This window comes from Micropterus dolomieu, linkage group LG11 (genome assembly GCF_021292245.1).
Source record: "Micropterus dolomieu isolate WLL.071019.BEF.003 ecotype Adirondacks linkage group LG11, ASM2129224v1, whole genome shotgun sequence".
NCBI lineage: Eukaryota > Metazoa > Chordata > Actinopteri > Centrarchiformes > Centrarchidae > Micropterus > Micropterus dolomieu.
This window is the reverse complement of record NC_060160.1, coordinates 16593706-16620404: the sequence shown is the minus strand read 5'-3', so window position 1 is coordinate 16620404 and position 26699 is coordinate 16593706. Positions and strand designations below refer to the sequence as shown.

The following is a 26699-nucleotide window of genomic DNA, read 5'->3' as shown; positions in this document are numbered from 1 at the left end:
CTCCACACTTCCTACATTTTTCAGCTGTCCTGACCTTGTCCCAGGATTTCATTCAGACCCGAGTACAGTATAGATTTTGGCCAATTTCTTTCAGTTTTAGTTGCAGGAAATAAAATAAAAAATCAGACTTAAGAAAAATTATCTTACAGACAAAAGTATTTATTTTTGCCATCTTTAAATCCCATGATTTAAGTATGGAAAAATACAAGAAAACTAAAAGAAAACCAATCATGTACTAATGAGATTTGGTGTATCAAGCATTGCCATTGTACCAGGAATATGTTCTATATGTACATATGTTATATATGCTGGCTGCTTTTATTTACTAAAATAGTATTTACAGTTTCTAGACATGGACATTATTTCAAACTCATTAAATACAAATATATATAATTTGTATTACTGCATACAAACTAATAGTTCCGCAATAGCAATTTGTTTGGACAGCTCCATCTATTTCTTTAACAAGTGATAGGATTTACTGCTGATGCTGGATGCTTATGAGACACATGGAATGCAAATACAAAGGGTACCTTCCTGTGTGGTACAGAGGAAACAGTTTTACGTCAGAATCAGAGTTTAATCTATTGCATCATTCCTTCATTTATTAAGTATGTCAAACCTTTGAGAGAGTAAAGCACACCATTGTCACACATAGGGATGAAAGGGTGAAAACAAAAACCTCCAAAGGTTAAGTCCAATTGTGGGGCAAGGGAGGGGGCACAAAAAACAAATTCACAAAAGTGGCTTGTGACGATGGAGAAATGGTCCCAGGTATGTCTCTACTGTCTAAATGGTCGGTTGTGGTAAACGCGGTGATGGTTGCGGAGCTTGCTCCTCAGACACTGATCTCAGTCCACCTCCATCTCTTTCGTGCCAGGCTTTGTCTGCTGGCTTCCCTTTGCGTCTCCCTTCCCTTCTGCTCCTTGCTTGGCTGTCGGGCCATTATGAGCGCCACTGTTTTGGTCGTTCACTTCAGGGGCCTCCTCCACTGTGGGCTTTGGCCTGTTCATCACTGGATTACATACATCCTCTAGTTCCTGGCGAGTAAGAGGAGTTGGCATAAAAGAAAATCAACAGATCTGATGACTACTAATGGAAGTAATAAGTAAATCTAAAACATCCATTAACATACCTGTATTTTGGCAATGATGTCTGCTACTTTAACAGTGGGATCTTGAGTAATAGCAATTTTGCTTTGTGTGTTCATCTTGCTGTTCATCCAGACCATGCTTTCACTCACACACTTCTCCACAGTGCTCATGTCCTCTGCACTCAAATGCAGGTATCGCTCATCCTAGGAAATAGTTAGTGACAAGAAAATTACTAAAATGAGACGAGGACGACTATGAAAGGTCCTACACATACTGTACTTGTAAAGCACTGTACAAAATCCCATAACCTGTGACACTTTAAAGAAGACGTGAAGGCACTGCTTCCCTATATCAAAATGATTTACCTTCTGTTTAAAGGAATCCACAAACTTCATGTACAGTTGCAGTTTCTTTCCAAGCTCTTCAAAAGCCCTCGGCCTGGCCTCATGCTCTCTGTGCCGGTCCTGGATGGGTTGACCCAATCGCTGGAAAATAACATAATTTCTGTTAATGTTGTTAATAAGAGGCTTTGAAATGCCTCTTAGCCTCAGTAGATCTCAGTGGGTTGATAGAGCTTTTTCTAGTACTTTGTAAAATCCCATCTGAAAGAGTCCTTGGAATAAATAAAAACAAACCTTGAGTGCATTTAGCTTCTCCTCATAGACATGCTTGGGTTGGTCCTCTCCATCCTCATACAACCAGTTCTCTGTGTCCTCAAGCATCAGTGACAGCCGATTACTGTCCTGTTAATAAAACACATACCAAATAAATACAGTAGTGGATCATTTGCTTGGTACATCCTCTCAATTAAACAAGTCTTTACAATGTCAGCCTGACAATTATTAGTATAGGAAGCAACACTCACCTCCTCAGTGACGTACTTTTCATAGATCCCACAAAGTTTGTCCCGTAGATCGTATACATACTCCTCAACAGCATTTTTTGCGTCATTCAGCTCTTTCACCAGTTTGTCCTGGATAATCATCTGACGCTGTGAGGAAAAAGAACACAAGAAATGTCACAGAGGAGCCAAGCAATAACAGCAATACCTTCCTTACTTACCTTAATGTTATGTAACATCACAAAATAAAGAATTAAAAATTACCTCAGAATTAAACACTTCTGACACATTCAATAAAAAGTTTATACCAGGATACCAGTTAAATGACATGTTATTGCCATATAATATTATTCTTATTTTTTTACTAATATGTTAAAATGGATGCAGTACTTCATAATGCTGTTTATGTCAAGACAATTGTTTTAGCTGCCAGATATTCAGAGTGGCTGGACATTTTAAATCTAGTTGACTTTGTGGAGAATGGTCAAAAAAATGTTTCAGGCCCCGAGCTATACACAGTCACAGACATAAAGTCTCACATCTACCTTCTTGGACCAGTTGGTGCTTTCAAAATGCCAGAACGGAACAATGACAAGAACACGTGTTAAGTCACCATGGGAAAAAATCACAGACGAGTACACCACACATCAAGCACATTATCAGGTTTTATTTCCAGTCTACCCATTAGTGCTCAGGTGATCAGCATTTCAGTCAGATCGTGACTCAACTTCTCCAAGGTCCAACAGGAGCGCTCACCTCATACTCCACAAAGTCGTTAAGGACATCACTGTCGAGCTGTCGAATGTTGTTGGCCATGATGGGCAGATCAATACTCTTCACCTTGACTTTGGGCTTGCTTCCTCCTGCTGCTGGGTCCTGCTTTTCCCCAGCTGCCCCCTCCTGCATTTGGAAACCAGAAAACAGCTGTAGCCCTTACATAACTTCATTTGTAATTCTGCAGTACTTATAGATGGGGCGTTTTACCAAACAAATGCTAATATTTTTTAGCCTAATTAATGTGATTTCATGTCATTCCTGTCACGATGCATCAATATGCACAATTTACATAAATTCACTATCGTAGGATTTGCATATTTGTGACAACTGTTTGTGTTTCTATCGTGTATGTTACTTAATACCACTGTCAAATCTGCTACAGAAGAAAAGTATTAAGGTAATTTTCTAAAAAATCTTCATTATCTAAAGATAGGCATGTCTGAAAGGTGTTTTGGACGAGCACGATTGGTGACATCATATCTGCATATCAACGCTTTCTAAAAAAAGCAGGAAAACACAGGGTACTAGTACAGGCTTCAGAAAAATATCAGCACATCCCAAACTTCAAGTCTGACTAACCTTACTGCTGGAACTGTTTTCCTCACTCTGTTCCCACTGACTTTGGCCTTCCTGGTCCACCTGCATTTTGGTCTGAGACACAACCGCATTGAGCTGTCTTAAATAAATAACAATAGAAACTGTTACTGTATATTTAGAGAATATAAATGTTTTATGTCCTAAACCATATTTATTTAAGACAAATAACACTAATCTTAACACAATGGCAGTAAAATCTTTGAATGTGGAAGGATACTGCACAGTCTGCAAAAGATTCGATATAACAATGTGGAAGAGAAACTTTGTGATCAATAACTAATCTACAGGCTGTATTCCACAGTATCACATCAGAACAGCAGGAGATTCATATTCCGACTACACATAGTTGTAATAAACTTATTTTAACAGTTAAGGGGCCTTCCTTGATTAAAGGAGTTGGGATTTACTCATGGCAAGAAGCCAGGGGCTATAAAAGTAACAAGAGTGATTATAGTCAAATTATACAAGGATATCACCTCAAGGAAGGAAAACTCACTGGGAAATTTGGTGTACCTCCACCAATTCATTGACCTGCAGGGATTTTAGCTGGAGAAATTTCATTAGGTTCTTTATGACCCCTGAGCAATAATCTAAATTAATTGGGACCCAGTGCTCTTGCTATAGGGAGTGTGGATTAGTAAAAGTGGACCATGCCCACATGTTTTGGTACTGTCCGCATGTTCATCCTTTTAGGGAGAAATTGGAATGCTTAACATCAAGGATACTGGGCTTTAGTATTGATGTGTAATTTACGTCTTTGTATGTTGGCAGTTATTCCTTAGTTTTTTTGTAAAAATCTACCTGCTGCATGTTTTGTTTTTTCGTCCTTTTTGACATTAACATCAGGCAGTAATGCTCAAACCCCAGTGGACCAAACTGTACTTGTGTGTCTCTGATGTTAAATGACCTCATTGTAACCCTCATGGTTTTTTTCTACATGTCTGTTTGTGAAATGATAAAATAAAGGTTTAAATGCTAAACAAAGTCATCAGAAAAGATCATCTGGAGACCATGGATGCCTGTACTAAATTTAATGGATCTCCATCCAACAGTTGCTGAGATAGTTCACTGTGGTCCGCAGTATGGGACTCAACACACCGACACTGCTATCACAAAAGCATCTGTGGTGAAAAGTCATCTTACCTGGTCCTCTGCCCTGCCTTCATTCTGCACCATTGGTTCAGACTCAATTTGCATATCCTCTCCCTCTCCTTTCTGCTTCTCGATCAGAGAGGCGCTGGACACGCTGAAGATGCCGTGGATGTTGACACGCACTTTGACCTTCACTTTGGAGCTGTCTCCATCTGGCTGGGGAACCACATTCTGTACAGAAAAACATCCTGGTGACAGATGGAAACAAGCTGTTTGTTAAAGAGTTTCAATTTCAGGGCTTCAACATAATCCTTTAACAGACAGGTGGAAGTTACAATCTGATATCCCACCTGAGATTGCTTGCGCACACACACACACAAACACACAAACACACACACACACACAGTCAATTATGATGTTTGGCTGGCTCATTAGGACCCATCTGTGGGAGATTGTGCCTTATTCCTGACTGCCAGAATCCAGAATGTGAATCCCTGTAGGGACCACAAATGGGCCACCCAAAAAAGCTACTTACGGCACATGCATTAATCACGTCTCTTGCTGTAGACTTGTGGAGCTGGTAAAAGCCAGATATCTGTATAGTTTTACATTACATTGAATTACCTATCCTGTGGTCTGGGTAGGGGAGATCTTGAGGGCTGTTGTAGAAGGCTTCAAGGTCAAAGGGTTCCTTCTTATGAAAGGTGATCACTTTGGAAAACGGAGCAGCGTGATTCTTACTGAACACCTCGCACTCTCTGTGACAAAAATGCAGTGAGAGAAAAAGTTAAGTCAGCAAATACCATATCTTCAAGCTTGATATATAGTATCTTGTTTTATGTAGGGTCACGGCTTTATATGGCTAATTAAGATATTAAAATGTCCTTACCCCAAGCCATCCTCTGTTGGTGATTTCCAGCGAAGAGTAATGGGAAAGGGAACCACGTCAATGATGGAGAATTCGCGCACCTTAAATGCTGGAGACAAAATTGCACACTATACCCAAACAATCAACACACGCACACACACACACAAATCCATTTACTGCATTATATTTCATGAGCTACAGAGTATTTGTACAGTGCATCAAAACGAGAAAACACCATCTGCCAGTGTCAAGAGAAGAGTCACACCTGAAGTGCGCAGCCTCTAGCAACAGCTTCGTCTGCGTTGAGCGTGGTGCTGACGTCTTTGCCAAAAAACTTGCTGATTCTCTCTTTGATGGCGGGGCTTCTCGTGGCTCCTCCAACTATCTCCACTGCATAGATGTCATCCCGGCTCAGCTCTGCCACAAAACACACACAGGACTGAGTGGATTCTTCCTGCATATTGCATTCAAACAGTATACATTCATAAATTCAACCAAATTAGAGGGACGCACTTGATTGTTCGAGGGCTGCTTTCAGTGGCATCTCTACTCTCATCAGATATTGCGCACACATGTCTTCAAACTGGCCCCTGTGGGATACAAATAAAGAAAAAAAAAAAAACATGTATAATGCTCAATTTCCACCTTGGAGGTACATGGTTAAGGAGTAAAAATGTGTACCTGTTCATCCTGCTGGAAACATCAATGTCATTCATGAAGCACTCTATGTTCAGAGGCAGATCGGAGGAGTTGGCACTCATGAGCTTCTTCAGTTTCTCGCACTCCTGGTGCAGCCGCAGCACAGCCCTTGGGTTGTCCCTCACATTAAGCTTGTACTTGCCCTTAAACTCCTCGCAGAAGTAATCTACCAAGGCCTCGTCAAAATTACGCCCACCAAGGTATGGGTCAAATGCAGTGGCGAGGACCTGACAGACCAGAATTGACAATGAGCTTGGGGTTTAGAGGGAAGGGTACAGGTGTGGGCCGAGATGGAATGAGGTGAAAGGCTAACCTTGAGTTTGCCTTTGTTGAAGGCAGTTATGGAGACTTGGAATGATGAATGCCCCATGTCCACAAATACCACATTTCTTGGCCTCTCTTCTGGAGTTGGAAGGTCCTGTTTGTAGATCCCATAGGCCAAAGCCACTGTTTAGGAGAAAGACATCTATTGTCACCTTTGGTTGAGTTATAAAGTACGCTAATCGTCTTAATGTCTTGCATTTCTTTAGATCCAATACATTCATCTATTCTTTAAAGTAAAAGGTAAAAAAACAAAAGCTCAGGTACTGTCTAAAGTGTGCACTTGCATATTGTACTATAATGTTGCAACCCCAGCAAAGGTTGGTGCTTTTATAAACACAGTAGCCGAGTGTCCTTACACTTAACTCCCAGATATGCCACTACTACCAATTTTTCCAAGAACACTGACCTGCAGTAGTATCATTAATTAGCCGTAAACAGTTCAGCCCTGCAATTTGAGTTGCATCAAACACAGATCTTCTTTCAGCATCTGTGAAAAAACTTGGGACCTGTGAAAGAGAGCACAAATCTGTATGTTTCAGTGAGCCACATGATGAACTACGTTGATGGGCCTCTGTAATGTTTTTATCACTCACAGAGATGACACAGTCCACCACCGGCTTCTTCAGGGCGCTCTCTGCTGTCTCCTTCAGCTTGTTGAGCAGCATCCCAGTGATCTGCTCAACTGTGAACACTTTGTCCTCATCCAAATAACGCACCTGTAAACAGGATACGGTTAGGACTTGCTAGGCTAGAGAGTAAGGCAGTAGAGAGTAAGGCATATTAAACATGAAGCCAATAAGTTGTTTTTGGGGTGAATTACATGAAAAGAAAAAAAAAAACATCTGTGCATCCCTCACTTATTTGGGTCAGCAGCACGGTTCTATTTAAAGAACAAAGGTGTGCAATGACAGCAGAAAATGGTCTGGGTCAGAGAGAAAAGGGAAAAACTGAAAGCAGTGAAGAAGAACATGCTGGAAGTTTGTACAGTGCGTCACCTTAATTCCAGTGTTGCCATTAGCCAGTTTATGTAAGCTGTAAGGCAGTTTGGGTTTTTCCGCTTGGACAAATGGGTCATCAAATGCTCTGCCGTGGAACTTTTTGAAGCCATGGACTGTATTTTTGAAGTTTGTTATAATCTGAAATGAGAAGCATTTTGTAAAGCCACATTTTTTTCGGATGCTATTTTGTAAATGTGAATTGTAAAGTTTATAAGCTAAATGTGAATTGTAAAGTTTATAAGCTAATAATGAAAAAGACAACAGTTACAATTTATGTCATAATTTCAGTGTGCAATGTTATTTTTATTAGAGTAATTAGACAAACTGCCACGGATGATCTTACTTGACTTTTGGCTGCATTTCCAATCATGCGGTTTTTGGAGGCCAAAGACACACAAGCCCTTGACGGAAGACAAACACATCAGCAAATTAGGTAGGCTACAACAGAAATAAGCCTGTCAACAAATGTGGCAGACGAGGCAGAACTGTAATTGAATGGCTGTTGCAGACAGAATCAAATGTTAAGTGCAGAGAGGCAGATTTCAATTAAGGTAATTTCACAAGGGAGTCTGAGGATGAGCCACAAACTAGGGCAGTGAGACAGAACAGTTCACCTTCAAAAGTGAGCTCATCCTGTTTAATTTTTCCCCCAAATTCATTTAACTCTTTGTTTAGCAGGCAAACAAATCGTTGTGTTTACTGACACAGATGAATGTGTCTAGTCATTTAAGGTTTAGGGATCTATTAGATACTGGCAGGTAGTGGCAAGTCACTCCCTGGTTTCACCTTGCCACAAAAATATCCCCATTCACTTATAGGTGCAATGCTCATTCTCCTTCCAAGCTGCACATCCCTGTTTGCAGGATGCTGCAGCAGATGTAATCCAGTTAGCCTCATAAATGTCTCTCCAGAATCAGAAAGGAAAATTCCTTAGTATTGGAAGATTAGTTCATTCATTATATCCTCTATAAATAAAACATTATCTCTTTTATTACTCAAATAGAGATTTCATCCCCTGTCATGGCTGGGCTGGTCCTTGTAATAAGGATGTAGTTTTTTGGAAGGCCAAAATAGACGCACTGTAGCCACGTGATGTCAAAACCTATTTATTTTCCTTTAGAGCATACAGTATACTAACTCATAAAAATGCTATATAACCTAAATAACATTCTGTCTTCTTCAAGTTGCTTATCTCAGCCAACTTTAATGCGCAATGCGCAGCATTGTGTTGGCTGACAGGAGACATGTCAGCTGTCTAAGAAAGGGTCACTTCAGAAAACGACCGACACATGCGACATTTTGACCTACGTCTACTTGCTGTGACGGTGAATAAAACCTATAGATGCAGGCCTCATCACAGACACACCATCACCGCTCAGCCAGTGTGCCTCCAGCCGCAAACATTGCGTAACGAACTCACAGCCAGACCACATTTCACGGCGATGATGCTTGTCAATATTTATACTTACGGTGTGCATCTGTCACTGTAGTCATTGGCAATGGTTTCAATGCCACCGCTCCTGGCCACAGCGATGTAACAATTTTGGAAACCCACATCAATGCCTACCACTGACATAATGAGCGCTCTCAAATTCACCTCTTGTAAGTTATCTTCCGCAACAACAGTACTTGACACTTATGAGAAGAAAAAAAAATATATAGCCTATTTATAGCCTATATACAGGCTACAATAGCGGTCTATTTCAAAATAAAATGCAGGTAAGCGGGTCCTCTGCTCTGGAAATATACGACAATTCAAGCTGAGGGAGGACTAACTGAATTACTAGCTGTTATGTAAGTCAAGCTGTTTATAGCAAACTCATTCAGAGTAATCCCAGGGAGCAATGGTGTCCAGCGGATTCTCCCACTCCAAGGCGGCCCTAACATCACCCAGCGGCTCTGACAGACGCATGCTCTCAGGCCCGCCCCCTAGCGCCTGTGATTGGCTGCGTCACACCCTTGTCCGTACGTGATTGGTGTAGCAACCAATCCATAACAGAAATATCTAGAACTCCCTCGAAAGGGGACCGCGGAATACGTCACAAGCAGCAATGGTCCACGGATTCGTTTGCCCTAAATTTAACCTGTCAGGTAGAATTTATCCGTCCAAATCGTCACGTGCTTCAAGATTGATGTGCGCACATTACTGTAGCCTAATATCTATGAAAGTAGCGTTACAGATATCTCATTATATCAAGGGGGCTTATCGAGGGCTTACAAGGAGTGGAACACAGCTTGAAACCTGAAAGCCTGGAAGGCTTTGGACAGGGAAGTCGCTACACGCAGTGAGGTAACACAGGTGTGGTCTGGCCATATGATGGATTGTGAATCCATCCATTAATATGTAAGGACAAAGATGTAAATATTTTTAAAGGGGAAAATAAAATCAATGAATATGTCTTTAACTTTCTCTGTGTATTCTGTAAATGCATCAATATTTCATTTTATTATTTTCTTTATTTTTGTGATGTATTTTAACATGACCCATGCCCAGATTTCCATAGTCACAAATGTAACCATGGCAGTGGTGCAAGAAGTAAACAAATTATTTTCTAATGTAAAAACAGTAGGCATAATACCACTGTGTAAAAAGTCCTGCATTCAAAACTTTACTTCAGTTAAAGCACAAAAGTAGGCTATTATCAGCAAAATATACTTTACGTAAAGTAAATAAGCTCCTTTGCAATGTATTACTATATAATTTATATTGCTGAATTATTATTACTAAAACATGAAAATCTAACAGCATTTTAGGGGTCAAGCAAATAATAACTACTTTACATACTGTTGTGTAGTAAAACCCTATTATGTTCAAAGTTCATGTATGTACATCTGCTAAGGCACTATAAGTGTCAGATAAATGTAATTAATAAAAAGTACAATATTTCTCTCTGAAATATGATTTAGAAGCAAAAGTAGCATGAAACAGAAAGTAGAGGTATACCTGCAAATTGCCCTTAAATAAAGTACTTGAGTAAATGTACTTAGTTATTTTCCACTAATGATCCATTTTCCATCCAGATTTTATGTTTACATATAAGATCAGAATTGTTAAGGAAAGGTCCAAGTCTTGCTTTTAGAACCATGGTTAGGGTCTTGTATTTAACTTTTCAACCTGAAATGCATTTTTAAAATGATGCATGGTATGCCTTTATATTTATAATGCTATAGTCTATTTAAATTAACTTTAGCCTTAATTGCATAAAAACACGCCATTTAATATTTTATTTCAAAGCCACCAATGCCTTTTGAAGAGTAGGAACTACAATATTGTCTCTTTAATGCCTTAGTGTTTCGAAAATGTATTGTTTTAACCTCATAAAGGTTGAACTATTTAGGCAAGCTGTTGAGGAAGGCCAGCTCGGTGCAGTGCAGAGACCTTCAGCCACAGACTCATTCAGCTCCGAGCCTCAGGGCGTTTTTGGCTCCATAACAAGACAGCACCCAACTGACAGACTCTATTCTGATTGTTCATAATTGTTATTATTAATTATTATAAGATTATTGTTAGTAGTTATTGTTATTGCACATTGATTAGGGTTTATACAGTGTGTATATGTTTTGATTCCTAGAATGTTAATTATATATTGATTGTATATAGTGTGTATACAGTGTGTATATTATTTATAGCCTACATATACATAGGAAAGCTAACTGATTCTATATTTACTGTATTTTTGTCTTGTCTATCTTTTTTACATTCTCTGTGCTGCTGTGCCAACACGATTTTCCCCTTCTGGGGATTAATAAAGGAATATCTTATCTTATCTTATCTTATCTTATCATAGAATTTCTTTTTACAACCCTGTTGTAAAATTACAAATGAATTACCTTTACTCACAAAAAAGCCTTTAAATAAAGCCTTTAAACCTCATTTACTGCTCCTGTAATTATTTTTCAAAGTGCCAAATGTTCACATTCTGTAGAGCTATAGCCTTGTAAATTGATTAATTAAATAAATTAGGCTAATAATTAAAAGGGTTTGGGCTTAACATATATTTCTCCACATTATTCAATAAAATATATGATGTGTTGTAGTTTACTCACACAACTTGATTATTCCCCTTCTGTTCGTCGTGTCCAGTTTCCACAGGTGTGGGGATCTCGGTGTCAGACAGGATGCTTAAAAGGACATTAAAGGTAACAAGGAGGGATGTGTGTCTTCAGGTGTATAAATATTTGCTTGTGGACTATTGTTCATTTACAATGCTGCACTATGGACAGGTTTTAGCAGTGGTGGAGAAGGTATTCAAACCCTCTACTGAAAACCCCTACAATGTAATTTTCCACCAGCACAGATGTTTTTCTCAATTTTACTGATTAAACCTCAGGTCTGTGTGGATTTATACAGACTGTGTTGACTGACTTGTTGCTTTTGTTAGGGTGGGACAACTTGACATGTCACAGTAGGAAAACCACAGTGGCTGGAATTCTATTTAGCTGCTTCAGTTTTCTGGGCCATGCTGGCTCACTGACCCGCTGGCTTACTGGGACACTTGAATAGAAAGGTCCATTGTTTATATTATTAGTAACACCTCTGCTTTTTCTGCTATGACAAGTCAAAATATCTGCTTTGAAAACAGCCTATTTTTTGTGTTTTTTAAAAACATTATTTATCATAAATTACATAGTAGAGTAGTCAGATACAAATACACAATACAATGTCAGAGAGACAATACATACGACTTGAACAAGTAGAGTAGTAGAGTACATCTACTTGAACAAACATACATAAATGTTTTTCATAACCTTATCGGATAGCAAACAGTAGTATAAAAAGTGAATAAAGACAGGATACAAAAGGGGTAAATTCAATATACAATAACAATAGATAGAGGAAACAGTAACCAATTAAGTATTTCCACTCTCTGCTACTTTCTATTTCTTCTCCACTTCAATTTAGGGGGAACTATGATCTTTTTACATCTCTAAATTTATTGTATAGTTACTTTGTCAATGAAGATTGTTATTATTAATAAAATATGATGCCTTGATAAAAAATGTAACTACCCAGTAGTAAATAAGGATGTGTTCTACGTAATGAATAATCTTAACACTCTAAGTGTGTTTATGTCATCATAATTTTGGGGATTCTTACCAAGTCTTACAGTGGTACTTTTACACTCAAACAGGTGTTTTCACTTAGTCTGTTGATGTTGGGTGGAGCTATGCTGGCAATTATTTGAGGTCACCAAACTCCATGTAGCAGGTAGAAAAGGCTTTTTATTTTACTGGGGAAATTTTTCATTCTTTACAGAAATTCTTAGGATCTCAACCCTCATTGCCTCTTTTTTAGTGGAATTTAAGTCATTTCTCAAATCCTTTTCCTTGGAAAAACAACAAGAAAAGCAACAGTTTAAGTGTATTTAAGTAGGCTAATAACCTCAAAACTGTACTCAATGGCCCTGCACACTCACATAGGTTATTTTACTTTGTCTGGTAGGCCTGTGCTGAAGAGTACAAGCTGTTAGATCAACAAGTCTCTAGCTTGGTTGCGCCTGTTAGAGTGGGACAAATTACATATTAACGTATGTCACTGGAATTTCAATTGAATGTATCTGAAACTGGAGCTGTGACAAGTAAAAACCAAAATCAACGTTTAAGATTACTATTCACAATATCTTTTAAGAGATTTAGTGCCTGGCTATTTATTAATAATCACAATAACACATGAAATCAAAATTCTACTGATGCACTAGAAGGATGTGTATGTGTTTTCTTATGGTTTATGTAAATTTAAACATTTGTGTTTGGTACATTATTTCTGTGTTGTAACAAAGCTTTTTGGCAATACATCTTATACTATTGGAAAGCCTGTCTATGTCCCTTTAAAATGGTGCCACATTTGTAAGGAACATGCATTTGTGGGATGAGCACCATAGCCAAATCTTCTCTGACAATGCCAAACAGCTTTGATATCTTTATGAATTAAAGATATCTTTGAATTTGTGTGGATCCCAGTGAACACTTTAAAGAATTTCAATTATGATCAGTTATAATTTAAAACAGAAACATTTCTGATTGACAAAAGATACTTTTTTAAAAATTATTATTATTCTTGATTATTCTTACTAGTCAAACTGTAATTATAAATAACTTTGATTACAGTTTTGACTGGTCAGAAATGCATCGTGGATAGGCTACCGTTCATCTGATATTCTTTAATATGTTAAAATGGCTCACCATAAACACACCATTTTATTAGCTGTTTGTGTGGCTGGTTCGATTTCAACTTCACTTGTCCTTGTTTCCTTGATGAGGACCAGATGGACTGAATGTTCATTCATGTTTGTACTGAGCCCGATGGGCCTGAGCGAGAACAGGAAGTGCTGGTCCAACAAGCTGAGCTAGCCAGCTAATTTTAGTCCGAAAGGTTAGCTTGGCATTTAACTCAATAATCACAATGGGGCTGTTCGGTAGAACACCGGAGAAACCACCAAAAGAGCTGGTGAGTACCTACTGCTGAAGACCAGGACTGTCTTGGAGAGTTTTGTCCGTTGTAAGAAAAAAACGACAGCGCCTTTTGCTAATCTTGCTAACGTTAGCTGTCAGTTTAACTCACTTCGTACAATCTGTTGCTGCTTCTTACTAACTGAATAGCAGATGTTAACCTAGCTACAATGAGCCGACAGCCCCTTTAATGGTGCCCGGCGGTAACTTTGTACGATTTGTACCGTATTTAACCTTATACGTTTAATTGTATGCCGCATTAACAGATCAGCTAATCTTATTTTGGTATCTGAAGAGCTAGCTAGTTAGCACGCAAGCTAACACTAGTCTGTCAGTTATGTCAGTGTAAACAAACAGTGAATGTGTTGGCTTTAGCTGACAAGCTAATGTGTTACTGTTTAGCTGTTAACATTTAAACATTGCTTTAGACTAATGATACACGTAACCATATGTTAAAATGGGTATTACAAACATACTATAACTGTCGATGCAGTTTGTAATAACATAGTGTGTCATTTCAGATCACTGAGTGGTCAGGAAAAATCAGGAAAGAAATGAGAGTGATTGACAGACAAATACGAGGTAAGATACTGTGACACTACCACTGAACAACTGTAAAGTTAAAAAAATAAATATATTAATTGGTAATTGTAAAATGTGCATCCAATTAATACATTTGCTTAAATGTAGTTTCATAAATAGTGTGTTATTTCTATCTATCTAAAAACAAATGGAAGAGATTATCACCAACACGTTTTACTAGAGGCAGTGTCTCATTAAGATGGTCAATTTGTATTGTTAAATTTATTACATACTACAGTCAGTTACTTAATTATAAGTTACATATGTTCTTTTTTTCTTTTGTATGTAATGACATGCCATTTTGTTTTAGATATACAAAGGGAAGAAGAAAAAGTTAAAAGATCCATCAAAGATGCTGCCAAAAAGGGCCAGAAGGATGTGTGTGTGGTTCTCGCAAAGGAGATGATTCAATCAAAGCGGGCGGTCACAAAACTTTACGCTTCCAAAGCCCAAATGAACTCTGTGCTACTCAGCATGAAGAATCAGCTAGGTGAGTTTGGGAGTAGACAAATTTCTGTCATTTTATGTAAAATCCTTTGTGTTCATCAGTTAAACAGTTTGGTCTTTTATCATAGACCTTAATGTTCTGCTGTGCATCATCTGTGAAGAAAATGTACTTGTGTGTTTCTAGCTGTACTGCGTGTAGCCGGGGCCATGCAGAAGAGCACAGAGGTGATGAAGGCCATGCAGAACCTAGTCAAAATCCCAGAGATCCAGGCCACCATGAGGGAACTATCAAAGGAGATGATGAAGGTCAGCAGCAGCAGTGTCCAACATAAAAAGATGCCGTTTGCTTACAATCAAGTTACTAGTAACACTGCGACGGACTCCGATCACCATCTCTCATTATTTTTTTATTAGAAAATGTTGCTAAACCATCACATCATGTACCCTAATTTATCTTTCAGGCTGGCATCATTGAGGAAATGCTAGAAGACACATTTGAGAGCATGGAGGATGGAGAGGAGATGGAGGAAGCAGCAGAGGAAGAAGTTGACAAGATCCTCTTTGAAATCACAGCAGGTGAAGAGATTTGTTAAACTATATCATCACAATACATTGTTACTTTCCTGTTTTGTTATACAGTTGTGGTATATAGGTTTTCTAAGCATTTAAGTCTGAACCACAGATTTAAGTACACCACACATAGTAATAGCTCTGTTTCATGGTTGTATTTTCTTTGTTAGGTGCCCTTGGCAAAGCGCCGAGCAAAGTCACAGATGCCCTGCCTCACATTGAGCCCCATGGAGCCACTGCCGCTTCAGAGGATGAGTCAGAGGAGGACATTGAAGCGATGCAGTCAAGATTGGCAGCTCTGAGGAGCTAAGGTGCGCTGCCACTGTCCTGTCAAAATCCGTTTGTTAAGTCCAACGAGGACAGAGACAATTCTGGTTTCACAGTACAGAGCATCCTCTCCGCTTCATATTATAATTATTCCACATAATCATTTGGGGTTAACTTTTTTGCTACGGCAATTAATGTCTTTAAAATGTTTTTTTTTTTTTTTTTGTTTGTTTTTTTGTAGAGTGTTTGGTCTATTCAGCCAGAAGAAAATGTGTTTTTGCTTTTTGTCTTTAATTTATCTGGGGTAACCCTAGGTAAGTGTTTATTATCCAAAGTCAAACAGAAGGTTTAAGAAAGTGTATATAATGTAAGTATGAAAAGCCTGCTGTGCCTACATTGCTTCGTCATATTCTTCTGTCCTAAGTTATGGACTGGTGGTGGAGGTTCTTGGGTATTGATGATCCAAATGAGTCATTAAATAGCTGTTGATGGAAGCCGCTCTGAACTTAAATCACATCCTAATAATCACTATTCAGCGGTTGTTTTAATCTGTTCGTATACATTTTGTAAGCAACAGCTGCTCTGTTTAGTGGCAACCAGAAACCTGAAACACTAGAGGTAGTGGGTGGATTTCTCTTTTGATTTGTTGATTTCCTGTACAGTCAAAATGTATCTATTCTATTTGTGGTCATACATGTAAAGTGCACTCATCAGAAAAATGCACGCATACCATCCTTACCCATTTATTTTGCATTAACGTTCAGCTTGTTAAATGTCTGACTTAGTATCACAATTGAGTTCCTTCACAGCAGAAAGATTCAGAGGAAATAAGAAGGTTGGTTAGTGCAGAACCTATGTATTGTGGAAGTGTTGTGTGTGTGTGTGTGTGTGTGTGTGTGTGTGTGTGTGTGTATAATTTTCTATGTGAATGGGGTAAAAAAAGAAGGAAATAAACTTTTAAGAACAAAGGTTGCCAATAACATGGATGTATTTCACCTGTTTCTGCTTTCAGCATTGATCACATTAACTTACGTACAAGATCACAGTAAATACTAAATGTTAGGCTTATTCCAATCAGGAATAATCTTTTAGGAAATCTGAACCTACCAGCTTGCAAGAGCACAGGTCAGAAACTGTACCGCACGGAGAATCTAATTCTGTTGAGACAAACAACTTTTATCTGCGACAGAAAACAGCTTACTCAGCAGCTCTGAAACCAAACAGTTTGAGTAGTGAAGAGTTAAATGACTGAGAGTGCTGCTTTTTGTCATTCTGCAGGTCAGGGACTGCAATCTGCCAATAATCAGGTGCTGCTGGAGGTGTGACTGAAACTGTCGAATAATTGATTATATTTTTAACCTGTGACAATTGGAGTAGAATCACATTATGTTGATGTGTAAAGTGTTTTTTTGAAAGAAGGACAAGTAACGTAAAGCTTTAGGAGCAGTGCATATTGGGTATGCTTGTTTTGAAGCCATTCTTTGGCTCTAGAACAAAAGGAAATGGACAAAAGGATTAGATTTCTACCAGCCACAGCCCCCCCTCTGCAGCTTTTGCTGTACTGTAACAAAACCTTGCCTCTGTTCTCTGGCTTCAGTATGTAGGCCAGAGGCTGGACAAAGCAAAGGTACTGTAGCCCGAATGGTCCATGTGTTCTCAGGTTTGGTGACCAGAGGCTGAGAAATGTCATGCCCAGGCAAAATCTCTCCTCAACGTTTTCATCCAGATTTCTAGTCATACTCTTTTTGGTAGTTTCCCCAATAATCAATAAGTTCAAGTTTATTTATATAGCACATTTAAAAACAACACTAGTTGACCAAAGTGCTTTCCACAATAGACAACAGATATACATGTTGAAAAAGTAAAAAATATAATAAATGTCACTACTTAACTCTGTTTGAAGGCCAATGAATAAAGATAATAAAGATTTGAAAGTGTCAGGAGTTTGGGCATTTCTTATTTAAACAGGTAAAGTATTCTAAAGATTAGGAGCAGCTACTGAGAAGGCTCGGTCACCTTTAGTTTTTAACCTGGATCTGGGGACATCAAGGAGCATCTGATTGGATGACCTCAGTGCTTTGACCGGAGTGTGTACATGTAAAAGTTCTGATAAATAAGAAGGTGCCAACCCATTTAAAATTTTTAAAACAAGCAATAAAATCTTAAAATCAATCCTAAAGTGGACAGGAAGCCAGTGGAGCGAGGCTAAAACAGGGGTAATGTGCTCACGCTTTTTAGTTCCTGTTAGAAGTCGGGCTGCTGCATTCTGGACTAACTGTAACTGATGGAGAGATGACTGATCCACTCCAACATACAAAGAGTTACAGTAGTTGAGACGAGTAGTTAAAAAAAATATATGCATGTATTACTCTTTCAAAGTCTTTGCGTGGTAGGTAGGGCTTGACTTTAGCCAACAGTCTCAGCTGAAAGAAATTGGCTTTTACTACAGAACTAATCTGTTTTTCAAACTTAAAAGCACTATCAAAGATCACACCTAGATTCTTGGTAAACGGACGACTATATGTTCCTAAAGTACCAAGAACATCTATACAAGCACTTAAATCCCCAGGTCGACTGAACACAACAACCTCAGTCTTACTTTCATTCAGACAGAGAAAGTTCTGATTCAACCATATTTTAAGATCTCTCAGGCAGTTGAGCAAGGACTGAGTTGCAGCTATGTCGTTAGATTTTACAGGTAAATATATTTGTATGTCATCTGCAAAGCAATGAAAGGCCCAATATGGACCCATGGGGGACCCCACAAGAAAGAGGGGCAGCAGATGAAGAAAATTCACCGAGGTGAACAGAGAAACTTCTATCCGCCAGATATGATTGAAACCATTTGAGGACTGTGCCCCTAATGCCGACACACTGTTCAAGTCGGGATAAGAGAATGGAGTGGTTAACCATATCAAAGGCAGCAGTCAAATCTAAAAGCACCAAAACAGCAGAGTTTCTAGAGTCAACAGCTAAAAGGAGATCATTAAAAACTCTTAAATGGGCAGTTTCAGTACTGTGACAGGGCTTAAATCCAGACTGGAATTTTTCATAAATACTAAAATCATCTAAAAATGATTGAAGTTGATTAAAAACCACTCTCTCTAGGATTTTTGACAAAAAGGGGAGCTTAGAGAGAGGTCTAAAATTAGAGAGGTTTGAAGTATCCAGATTGTTCTTTTTTAAACACATATATATATATATATATATAATAAGTGGAGACTAAACTCAGTTGTTAAAGTGAATTCATCATGTAGGCTAAATTTAGTGTAAGCATATGAAGTGGTATAAGGCTCAGATGCAATTTATTTAAAGTGACAGCAAGTGACAAAGGCATTAACATTTAATTAACTTGTTTCTTTCCTTAAAGTACAAGACCATCTAATGCAATCCCACGTTATAGCTACTGTAATACTGAGGCCCTGTCTTGAACATTGATTCTGAGCTGTATTGTTTTACTTTATATTATTTTAACATGTAGAACTTTTTCTCCTGCCCTTTTTATAGACAAAACAATCTTGCAAATAAGCAGCAGGTTTATTGACAATGAAACTACTTCTGCCGTAGTCATGGTGCATATTTCTGAAAAAAAAAAAAAAAAAGTATTTCACCTAGGATTAGTACCTTCAGGATCTCTGGGGCAAATAATAAGGCTGCTGTGGCCAGTCTGCTGCAAAGGGAAAGAGGTGGAGGTTGTTAATGTGGATCCAGCAGAAAGCCCACTGGGTTAATCAGATCATATCACATCTGAACAGACTTTTTGCCAAGAAGACTCATATTTACCCACCCTTTGCTGCTTATCTGTGTTGACTGTGCAATGCAACACTGCCATCTATGGAAAAGAGTTATAGTCCGCTCACTGTTTATCTTGCATCACGTTGCCGCCTGTGTGCGTCCAGACGCAGCCGCCTGTCATCTGGAGGAAACTCCTCCCAACACACAGCGCGTCCTGTCGCCTTTGCAGCGCAATGGTCTCCTGGATCATCTCTAGACTTGTGGTGTAAGTCATTTTATTATTTACTTCGATATGCTCTGACACAGAGTGGGATAATAATAAATTGTGGTTCCTGGTTATTGAGGGTATTTGAGCCTCTCATTGTGAGCGACGCGCGTTACAAGCCCCCGCAATTTGTCTAAAATGAAATCCGAATCCGAACCAGTGTGTGAGGAGAGGAGATGTCGGTCTATTAATTTTTGACTGAAAAACAGTCCGCATTCCTCAGGATTGTACTTTGTCATTTCAGCAGGAATGCTGAGCAAGGCCCGTATAGACCTGTGTTTTGGCTTGCAGCGCTCAGTAGCCTGCCACTCTTTGTGTTTATCAAGTGTTTTTTTTTATTACAGACAAAGAGGTGACGTGATTTGCAGAATAGTCTATTATCATCCATGAAATGATAATATGAGTCAGATCCAGGAATCAGAGGCGCCTTTCACTGGCAGAAGCCTAAATGTCACTGAGTGGCGGGTGACTGAACAACAGGAGCGGTCTTTGAGTGGAGCTATATTCTCTGTTGATGTCCCATGTTGGAAAAACACAAAAGGGACGGGTCAACCTTCTCAGGTTACAATGCAAGAGTTATTCATGTATTAAGATATGCATATTCCCTAATAGGAATGTAGGCTGCATGAGATTCAACACCAGGATGACATTTATTAAAGTAAGCTATGGCTATTTTACCTGCACAAAGCATGAATCAGCGCTATTGCAAACCGTGTGGATTCTACCAGCAGCAGGCCCAACCTCAAAATAGTGAAGCACTTAAATTTAGATTACAAGATCTTGTTGCGTATCTTTGACTGTTACACCCTGGCAATTCCCAACCTGGTTATGTGGGTCATTTTTGGTCCAGTCTCCAACAGAACGGTTTAGTTGCGTCTCCCACAGATGATATTGCTTGTATATTTTTAGTGTCATAGTGTTTGTGTTTCTAAACTCCGTTAAAGCACTGTTAACTGGGCAGTAGGTTCGAGAGGTGCAACATGATGTAGGTCAGTAATTTGATCAGGTCACACTCACAGCTGTTCCCTGGCTGTAGCGATTCAGCAGGGCCCTGAATCTGTCTGGACAACCAGCAGCACAGGTGTCTGCACACAAATAGACATTTAAAGAAAGGGAAGAAAACACATGGAAGCTAATTTTACCTCCTGTTTGAAAGTTATAAGCACCTTCATAGCTTGTTTACCAAATCAGCCAGGAAAGAATCAGGTGATTTAATATTTTTATATTTGGAAGGGAAAAGCTGTTGCACCTTTTCTGATTTCCCTTGATCTCACCTGACAGCCTGTCCATCAATTTACTTATGTGGGGTTCAGCTCAGAGGTCTCATGGACAAAAAATGTGTTTTTATGTATAATTATATGTAGATTTATGAAGACAGAGAAATCTCTGCTTGAATAATATCCATAATCATGATTTATTACATTTGAAATGCCTTGATTTGAAATGTTATCCATGCACATTTTAAATATCTGTTGGACTGCAGTGTTTGCAATGTTTTGTTTTTTGAGTTGATGGGCACATTTTCTGTCTTCTAGACTTGTGTTTGGTACACTTTATCCTGCATACTCATCCTATAAAGCTGTGAAGTCAAAAGATGTGAAAGAATATGTGAGTATATCATTTGTATTTTTACTTTTGAAATGATATCAGGCATTGTCATTTTCATAGATTCTGCAAAGTGTTATGTGTTTCTGTAACTGTTTTTACATTTCAGGTGAAATGGATGATGTACTGGATAATATTTGCCCTATTCACTACTGTGGAAGTATTTACAGATATGTTTCTTTGTTGGTGAGTAACTCAGATATTTAATGTTTATCATTATACAGCTCCTTGATGGAAAATAGTTTACCTCTTGACCGTTGTTGTGTTTATATCACATAACTGTCACTGACTGATAAAGCCTGTTTTCCATTATGCTTTATTGTACCAGTGGCTCCATTATGTTGTGTCTTCATTGCAGGCTTCCTTTCTACTATGAACTGAAGATAGCCTTTGTAGTGTGGCTGCTGTCCCCTTACACTAAAGGGTCCAGTGTGCTATACAGGAAATTTGTTCATCCCACACTTTCCTCAAAAGAAAAGGTGAAAGCTCTTGGATTTTTTCTTTCACCTCTGCTAGTGCTGTTCATGGAAAGGCAGTGTAGACTCTGTGTAGGTTTTAAGTTAGTCCGCATGGTTTTGTGACTAATAGAATTTGAGCTCTGCAGCCTTTTAAGAGAACAAATGCCATAGTGCAAATTCACTTTTCCACTTATGTTGTTAAAGATGTGTTAGCAGGACAGGAGACAGGAAATGGCATGGTGTTCCTCCATTTTTCATTTCCTTTTTGGTGATAACAGACACAGGATTAAATCAAGATGCATTAAAGAAATCTCAGCTCGGTGCATAAGATGAGTTTCACAATGAAAAATGAGAGATGTTTAGTTGTTTTTTGTCCTTGTTTCAGGACATTGATGACTATATTGGCCAAGCAAAGGACAAAAGCTATGACACACTGGTGCATTTTGGGAGAAAAGGGTTGAATGTTGCAGCCACCGCTGCAGTCATGGCTGCAACAAAGGTAATGCAGACTCTGGACATTTGTATTGTAGTGATCTGGGGGTACAGTAGAGGGTCATTGTAGATAAGAGCGTCATGCTTGTTATGTTGTTTGCTATTCACATAGTGAATTAGGTTTATGGAATGTTTAGTACAAGATCCAGTAGCCTATTGTAATGTTTGTATCACATTATTGATGCCCCTAAAGATGTTCCATTCTCTAACTGTCACACATTGGTGCTGACACTAAAATGAATAGCTGGTGTTACCTGTTCTAGAGCCAAGGGGTCCTGTCAGACAGACTGAGGAGTTTCAGCATGCAGGATCTGTCTTCCTATCAGTCTGAACCTGTTAACACTGGCCCTGGCACTACGCAGCCTGCAGCAGCACAGCATCGGACCAGAACTATGATGCGCAGCAAGTCTGAGAGCCACAACAAGGGTGAGTTCATATATAAATAGCCACTATAGACTATACTGACTTAATCCAGCAAGCTAATAGTATTATCAAGGCTCTGTTGTATTCAGAATATCAATTTTGTAATAAAGCATGTTGATAAAAATGGGTAAGGTACTACCTTCTCACATAGAACATCAGCTATGATGGAGCCAACTTAATGCAATAGGAGGGCCTGGTTCGTTTGCGTAAAACAGATTATAATGTAGATTTCTGTCTTCCTGTTGAAGCTTGTTTAAGCTGTCAGATAATGTTTCGTACCTCTGCTTTCCTGAGTGGCCCCATAACCTCAGTCCTGCCTTCCTGTTTGGAGCAGGTCAGGCCTCACAAGCCTGCCAGGCTAACCATCCTGTGATAAAACCCATGTGTAGCTGTGGGGGATTCGTGCCTAGTTTAACATCATGTGGACACAGTTGTTGTTTGTTTTTATCTGGATCGGGTGTCATGTATCTTTCCTTAAATAATTATTCCTTTGTAGATAAATGTAGGCATAACACTTAGACATGATTGTATACGAAGGATGGAAATATCTGGACAGTTAAGGCAAAACTATAAAAGAAAATGGAATTTAGATTACTTCTGTTAGTATCTGAGTATATTCTTGATGTAGCTGCTGTCATTTTATTAATACACTCAATTATGGGTTCTGTAAGTCTGCCGTTATTCTATATTTTTCTTATTGTCAACAAATCCCTTAACAGACCAAAACTAACCATGTTTTAGTCCGTCCGTCTATAATTTCTGACTTTTCCGAGGAGGGATTAAAACAAGGACAGCAGGACTTGATTGAAGATATTTGATGACATTTTGCCTCTCATCCAAGAGGTATCAGTTCTGACTGACTGGCAGTAGATTCCTAAGTGTTTATCATTTGTGGGGTTGTTATCAGGGATGTAGTGTTTGTCGAAAAACCATCCTTCAGGTATTTATGCTCCTTCTCCTGGGAAGTGGTGGTGCAAGGTTCTGATAACTCCTAGCTTATGCTCCAGAGGGTAGTGAGAGTCAAAGAGGAAGTATTGATCTGTGTGTGCGGGTTTCCCGTGTACACCAGTGTGGAGGCTCTTGTCCTCTACAGTGTGTACAGCACAGTCTAAGAAGATTAAACCCTCCTTGGATAACTAGACCTGGATGAGAATCTACACAGAGTACTTCCTGACTTCCACAACTTGTTTGTGGCTGTTCACCCCAAGTCCATTGGTTCCTACTGAAGGCACAAATCTTTAACAGCACGTGACAGATATATCTCATTCAAGATTGTTCAGTAGTTTACCAAAAACCACTGGGCACTGTTGTTTTGTTGTTTTGTTGGAGACTATTTTTTGCTGCGGATTAATACACATTTAGTACTTTAGTGAGTATTTATGGCAGCAGGATGGTTTATGTGGAACTGACATAAAATAAACTGCAGTGCCCATGTTCATGGTGATGAAGGAACATGTCACCCAGTGCAAGTGTGCAGATCACTGATGTTTTTTAGTAATAGTTTTGGACAAAAATGGAGGTCTATCCCATAGCAAAGCTATCAGGCTTGATTCATTGTTGCTTTTGGTCTTTTCAAGGGATTTGCTGACAATATTAAACATATTATATCACAATTAATCAGTTGTCTTTTTAGACTAATGTGACATTTTAATACTCCACTTGAACAATGTTGTTCAACATATATCTTGGCTTTCTGCTGTCATTGCATTACATGACATGAAAATTGGCTGAATTGGACATAATTCTGCAGAATTGGATACTAAAAAGAAGAACGGAGGAGACTCATTAAGAACAGGCTTGTTAGTACTGCAACAGATTGGTTTGACTATCGTAACTTGCTATTTGGCCTCTGCTCTGTGGTCTGCAGAATGATAATGCATTATGACATTGATTTTCATAATCCCCACTGACCAAAATCAGAATCAGCTCCACAGCAATTACACAAAAAAGTATTTGCCTTTCAAGTCAATAGAACAGAGACAGGATGTGCAAGTTGTTCATCCCTTCCACCGACCTCTTTTCACGGTGCAGGACAGGATTTTGACATGACTGAATACGAGGTGTTGGGGTTGGACCAATGGGACTCCAAGGGGTTGCTGTACCAGACCATTTCACCTTCTGAGTCTGAGTCCACACACATTACGCCCTCCTCACTGACATCCCAGTCCTCCCAACCTCCCACACCCTCTCCACCTCCCACTCCTCCAGCTCCGGAGCAGCCTGAGGATGTGGGGAAAGGGGTACAGGCAGCATCAAGCTCTCCACAGCTCAGGCTGAGTAAGAGGAAGGCTCCTGAGGTATACCGCCACATCAACATGGCTGCTCAGCTGCTGCCTGATTCTAATTGCCCCTTGAGAGTGGTGATTTACTCACCCATTCACTAATTCCTACTGCTGTGTAGCTAAATAAATCATCGTGGTTCAGTACTTCTTCTTCTGCATACTATGGAGAGTTGCTGCTAATCGGATTTCTGCACTGATTAAGCTGAATCATGTATTAACTTAAGTGGAATTATTGTTTAGTTCAAATGAATGTGTGATCTGATCTTGCTCTTGTATGATTGCAATTACTCACTTGTTTGGAAAAGTGGCATGGGATAAGTCCAAACATGGTTGACATATTCACATTGAATTTCCTTCCAATGTAGTTCATCTCTGATAATAACTCCTACTTTTGATGTAATGTTCATGGAAATTATTCTGCATAATCAGTATCTGGAAATGAATGAGTATGCATTAATGCATTTCAACATCTAATTTCAGTTTGTTTGGCATGGTGATGCTAACTAAATGAAGCAGCGCTGTTTAAAGGATAAGGATATTTTTCTTATAGTCCAAAAATCCCCTGAAAAAAACAAAACCTGATATATTATTATATATTCCTGTGTGTCATAGACAGCTATTAATGTTGGAAAACTTCTAAAAACAAGTAATTGAGCCACACTGTTGCACTGGATGCACTGTTACTTCATTACATGAACCAGTCCACTGCAATTTATTTAAGTCAGTCCTAGATACAGTATCCTGCTGCCATAAATACTCAGTAGAGCAGCAAATGTGTATTCATTTGCAGCTGAAAATAGTTCTGGCCACATATATCCAAATATTACAGTGCCCAGCTATTTTAGGAAATTGACTCCTTTTTAAAATGAACCTAAATATTTGTGACCTGCTTTTACAGATTTACATCTTCAGTAAGAATCAATGGGTCAAAAGCTCTTTCACAGACAGGGTATGGAAGTTGGAAATTATTGAGAGACAGACTAAAAAATTCTTAGTTTTTGTCTTAACTTGGGATTCGTTGACAATAAGAAAAATACAAAATACCACTAGTCCTGTCCTTTGAATACTGTACATCTCATTGTAGCTATTAACTACCTCTCTCTTTGCTCTTATCCTCATCTGACCTCCCTTCTAGCCTCCTCTTAGAGTCTTAAGGCCTCTCACAAGATCCAGGAGTGCTCTTTCTTCGAACAATGAAGCCATGTGAAACTGTCCTAAAGACTACTCCAGCTGCCTTTGCTGCAAGAAGTGAAAATACTGAATGGCCAAAAGTTACATGACTGAAGCAGCCTTGCTTCAGAATAAGGTATTACCAAAGTGACCTATGATGACCCCTCTATATATATATATATATATATATATATATATATATATATATATATATATATATATAGTATATAGCTTGTGGCTCATGATTTAAAAAAATGAGGTTTGAGACATTAAGATAGAACAAATGAATGAATGGGCTCCATTCTGATAAACATTTTGAGTTTGTGGGTAATTGAATATGCATTTATGTATACAGGTTGTGTGAACTTCATCTTTCTGATTTGATTGTTTTTATATATCAGGTAAGGGTAGGCAATCGCATGTGTGTCTTCCCAGTCATTTGTCCGCTGTTTATTAAAACAGAATGTACTGTCACTGAATACTACAGCTGGCATTGAAAGCAACATGGTCAATGTGGGAGAACGTGTTAAAAGCCAAGGATCAAAAGAAAAAGCATGGCTATTCAATCTGAGAAACATCTGCGAGCAGCTCAATCCTGTAATGACAAATTATCATTGTTATCATATTATTGTCAAGGTATTGACAAAAACATATTCTGAGATA

The 26699-nt window shown here is 38.8% G+C and overlaps 3 protein-coding genes across 7 annotated transcripts; 2 read left to right on the top strand and 1 right to left on the bottom strand.

The window, feature by feature from the left end:
- Positions 1-260: 260 nt before the first annotated feature.
- Positions 261-13827, bottom strand: hspa4l (heat shock protein 4 like). Of its 3 annotated transcripts, none has more exons than XM_046062810.1 (20): positions 13485-13827; positions 11338-11412; positions 7634-7691; positions 7288-7428; positions 6886-7008; positions 6699-6798; positions 6282-6415; positions 5951-6195; positions 5783-5859; positions 5535-5686; positions 5291-5397; positions 5026-5159; positions 4453-4649; positions 3292-3363; positions 2692-2835; positions 1960-2085; positions 1730-1837; positions 1460-1579; positions 1136-1297; positions 261-1040 (listed from the first exon to the last, which is right to left on the bottom strand). In XM_046062810.1, the coding sequence occupies exons 1-20, from the start codon at positions 13571-13573 to the stop codon at positions 852-854; spliced, it is 2553 nt and encodes an 850-aa protein (XP_045918766.1). In that variant the 5' UTR covers positions 13574-13827; the 3' UTR covers positions 261-851. The 3 variants fall into 3 exon arrangements, with proteins under 3 accessions (XP_045918766.1, XP_045918765.1, XP_045918767.1); XM_046062809.1 differs by having other exon boundaries at positions 13474-13825; XM_046062811.1 differs by lacking the exons at positions 11338-11412; positions 13485-13827 and adding an exon at positions 8760-9149.
- Positions 13571-16586, top strand: chmp3 (charged multivesicular body protein 3). 2 transcript variants are annotated; one of them, XM_046062812.1, is made up of 6 exons: positions 13571-13738; positions 14262-14322; positions 14633-14812; positions 14954-15075; positions 15231-15345; positions 15510-16586. In XM_046062812.1, exons 1-6 carry the CDS (start codon positions 13694-13696, stop codon positions 15647-15649), a joined length of 663 nt encoding a protein of 220 aa, XP_045918768.1. In that variant the 5' UTR covers positions 13571-13693; the 3' UTR covers positions 15650-16586. The 2 variants fall into 2 exon arrangements, with proteins under 2 accessions (XP_045918768.1, XP_045918769.1); XM_046062813.1 differs by lacking the exon at positions 13571-13738 and adding an exon at positions 13863-13951.
- A 2955-nt stretch (positions 16587-19541) lies between these two features.
- Positions 19542-26192, top strand: reep1 (receptor accessory protein 1). 2 transcript variants are annotated; one of them, XM_046062958.1, is made up of 8 exons: positions 19542-19606; positions 21142-21214; positions 21321-21397; positions 21570-21690; positions 22055-22168; positions 22425-22587; positions 24616-24881; positions 26002-26192. In XM_046062958.1, the coding sequence occupies exons 1-8, from the start codon at positions 19575-19577 to the stop codon at positions 26071-26073; spliced, it is 918 nt and encodes a 305-aa protein (XP_045918914.1). In that variant the 5' UTR covers positions 19542-19574; the 3' UTR covers positions 26074-26192. The 2 variants fall into 2 exon arrangements, with proteins under 2 accessions (XP_045918914.1, XP_045918916.1); XM_046062960.1 differs by lacking the exon at positions 24616-24881.
- The last annotated feature ends 507 nt before the right edge of the window (positions 26193-26699 follow it).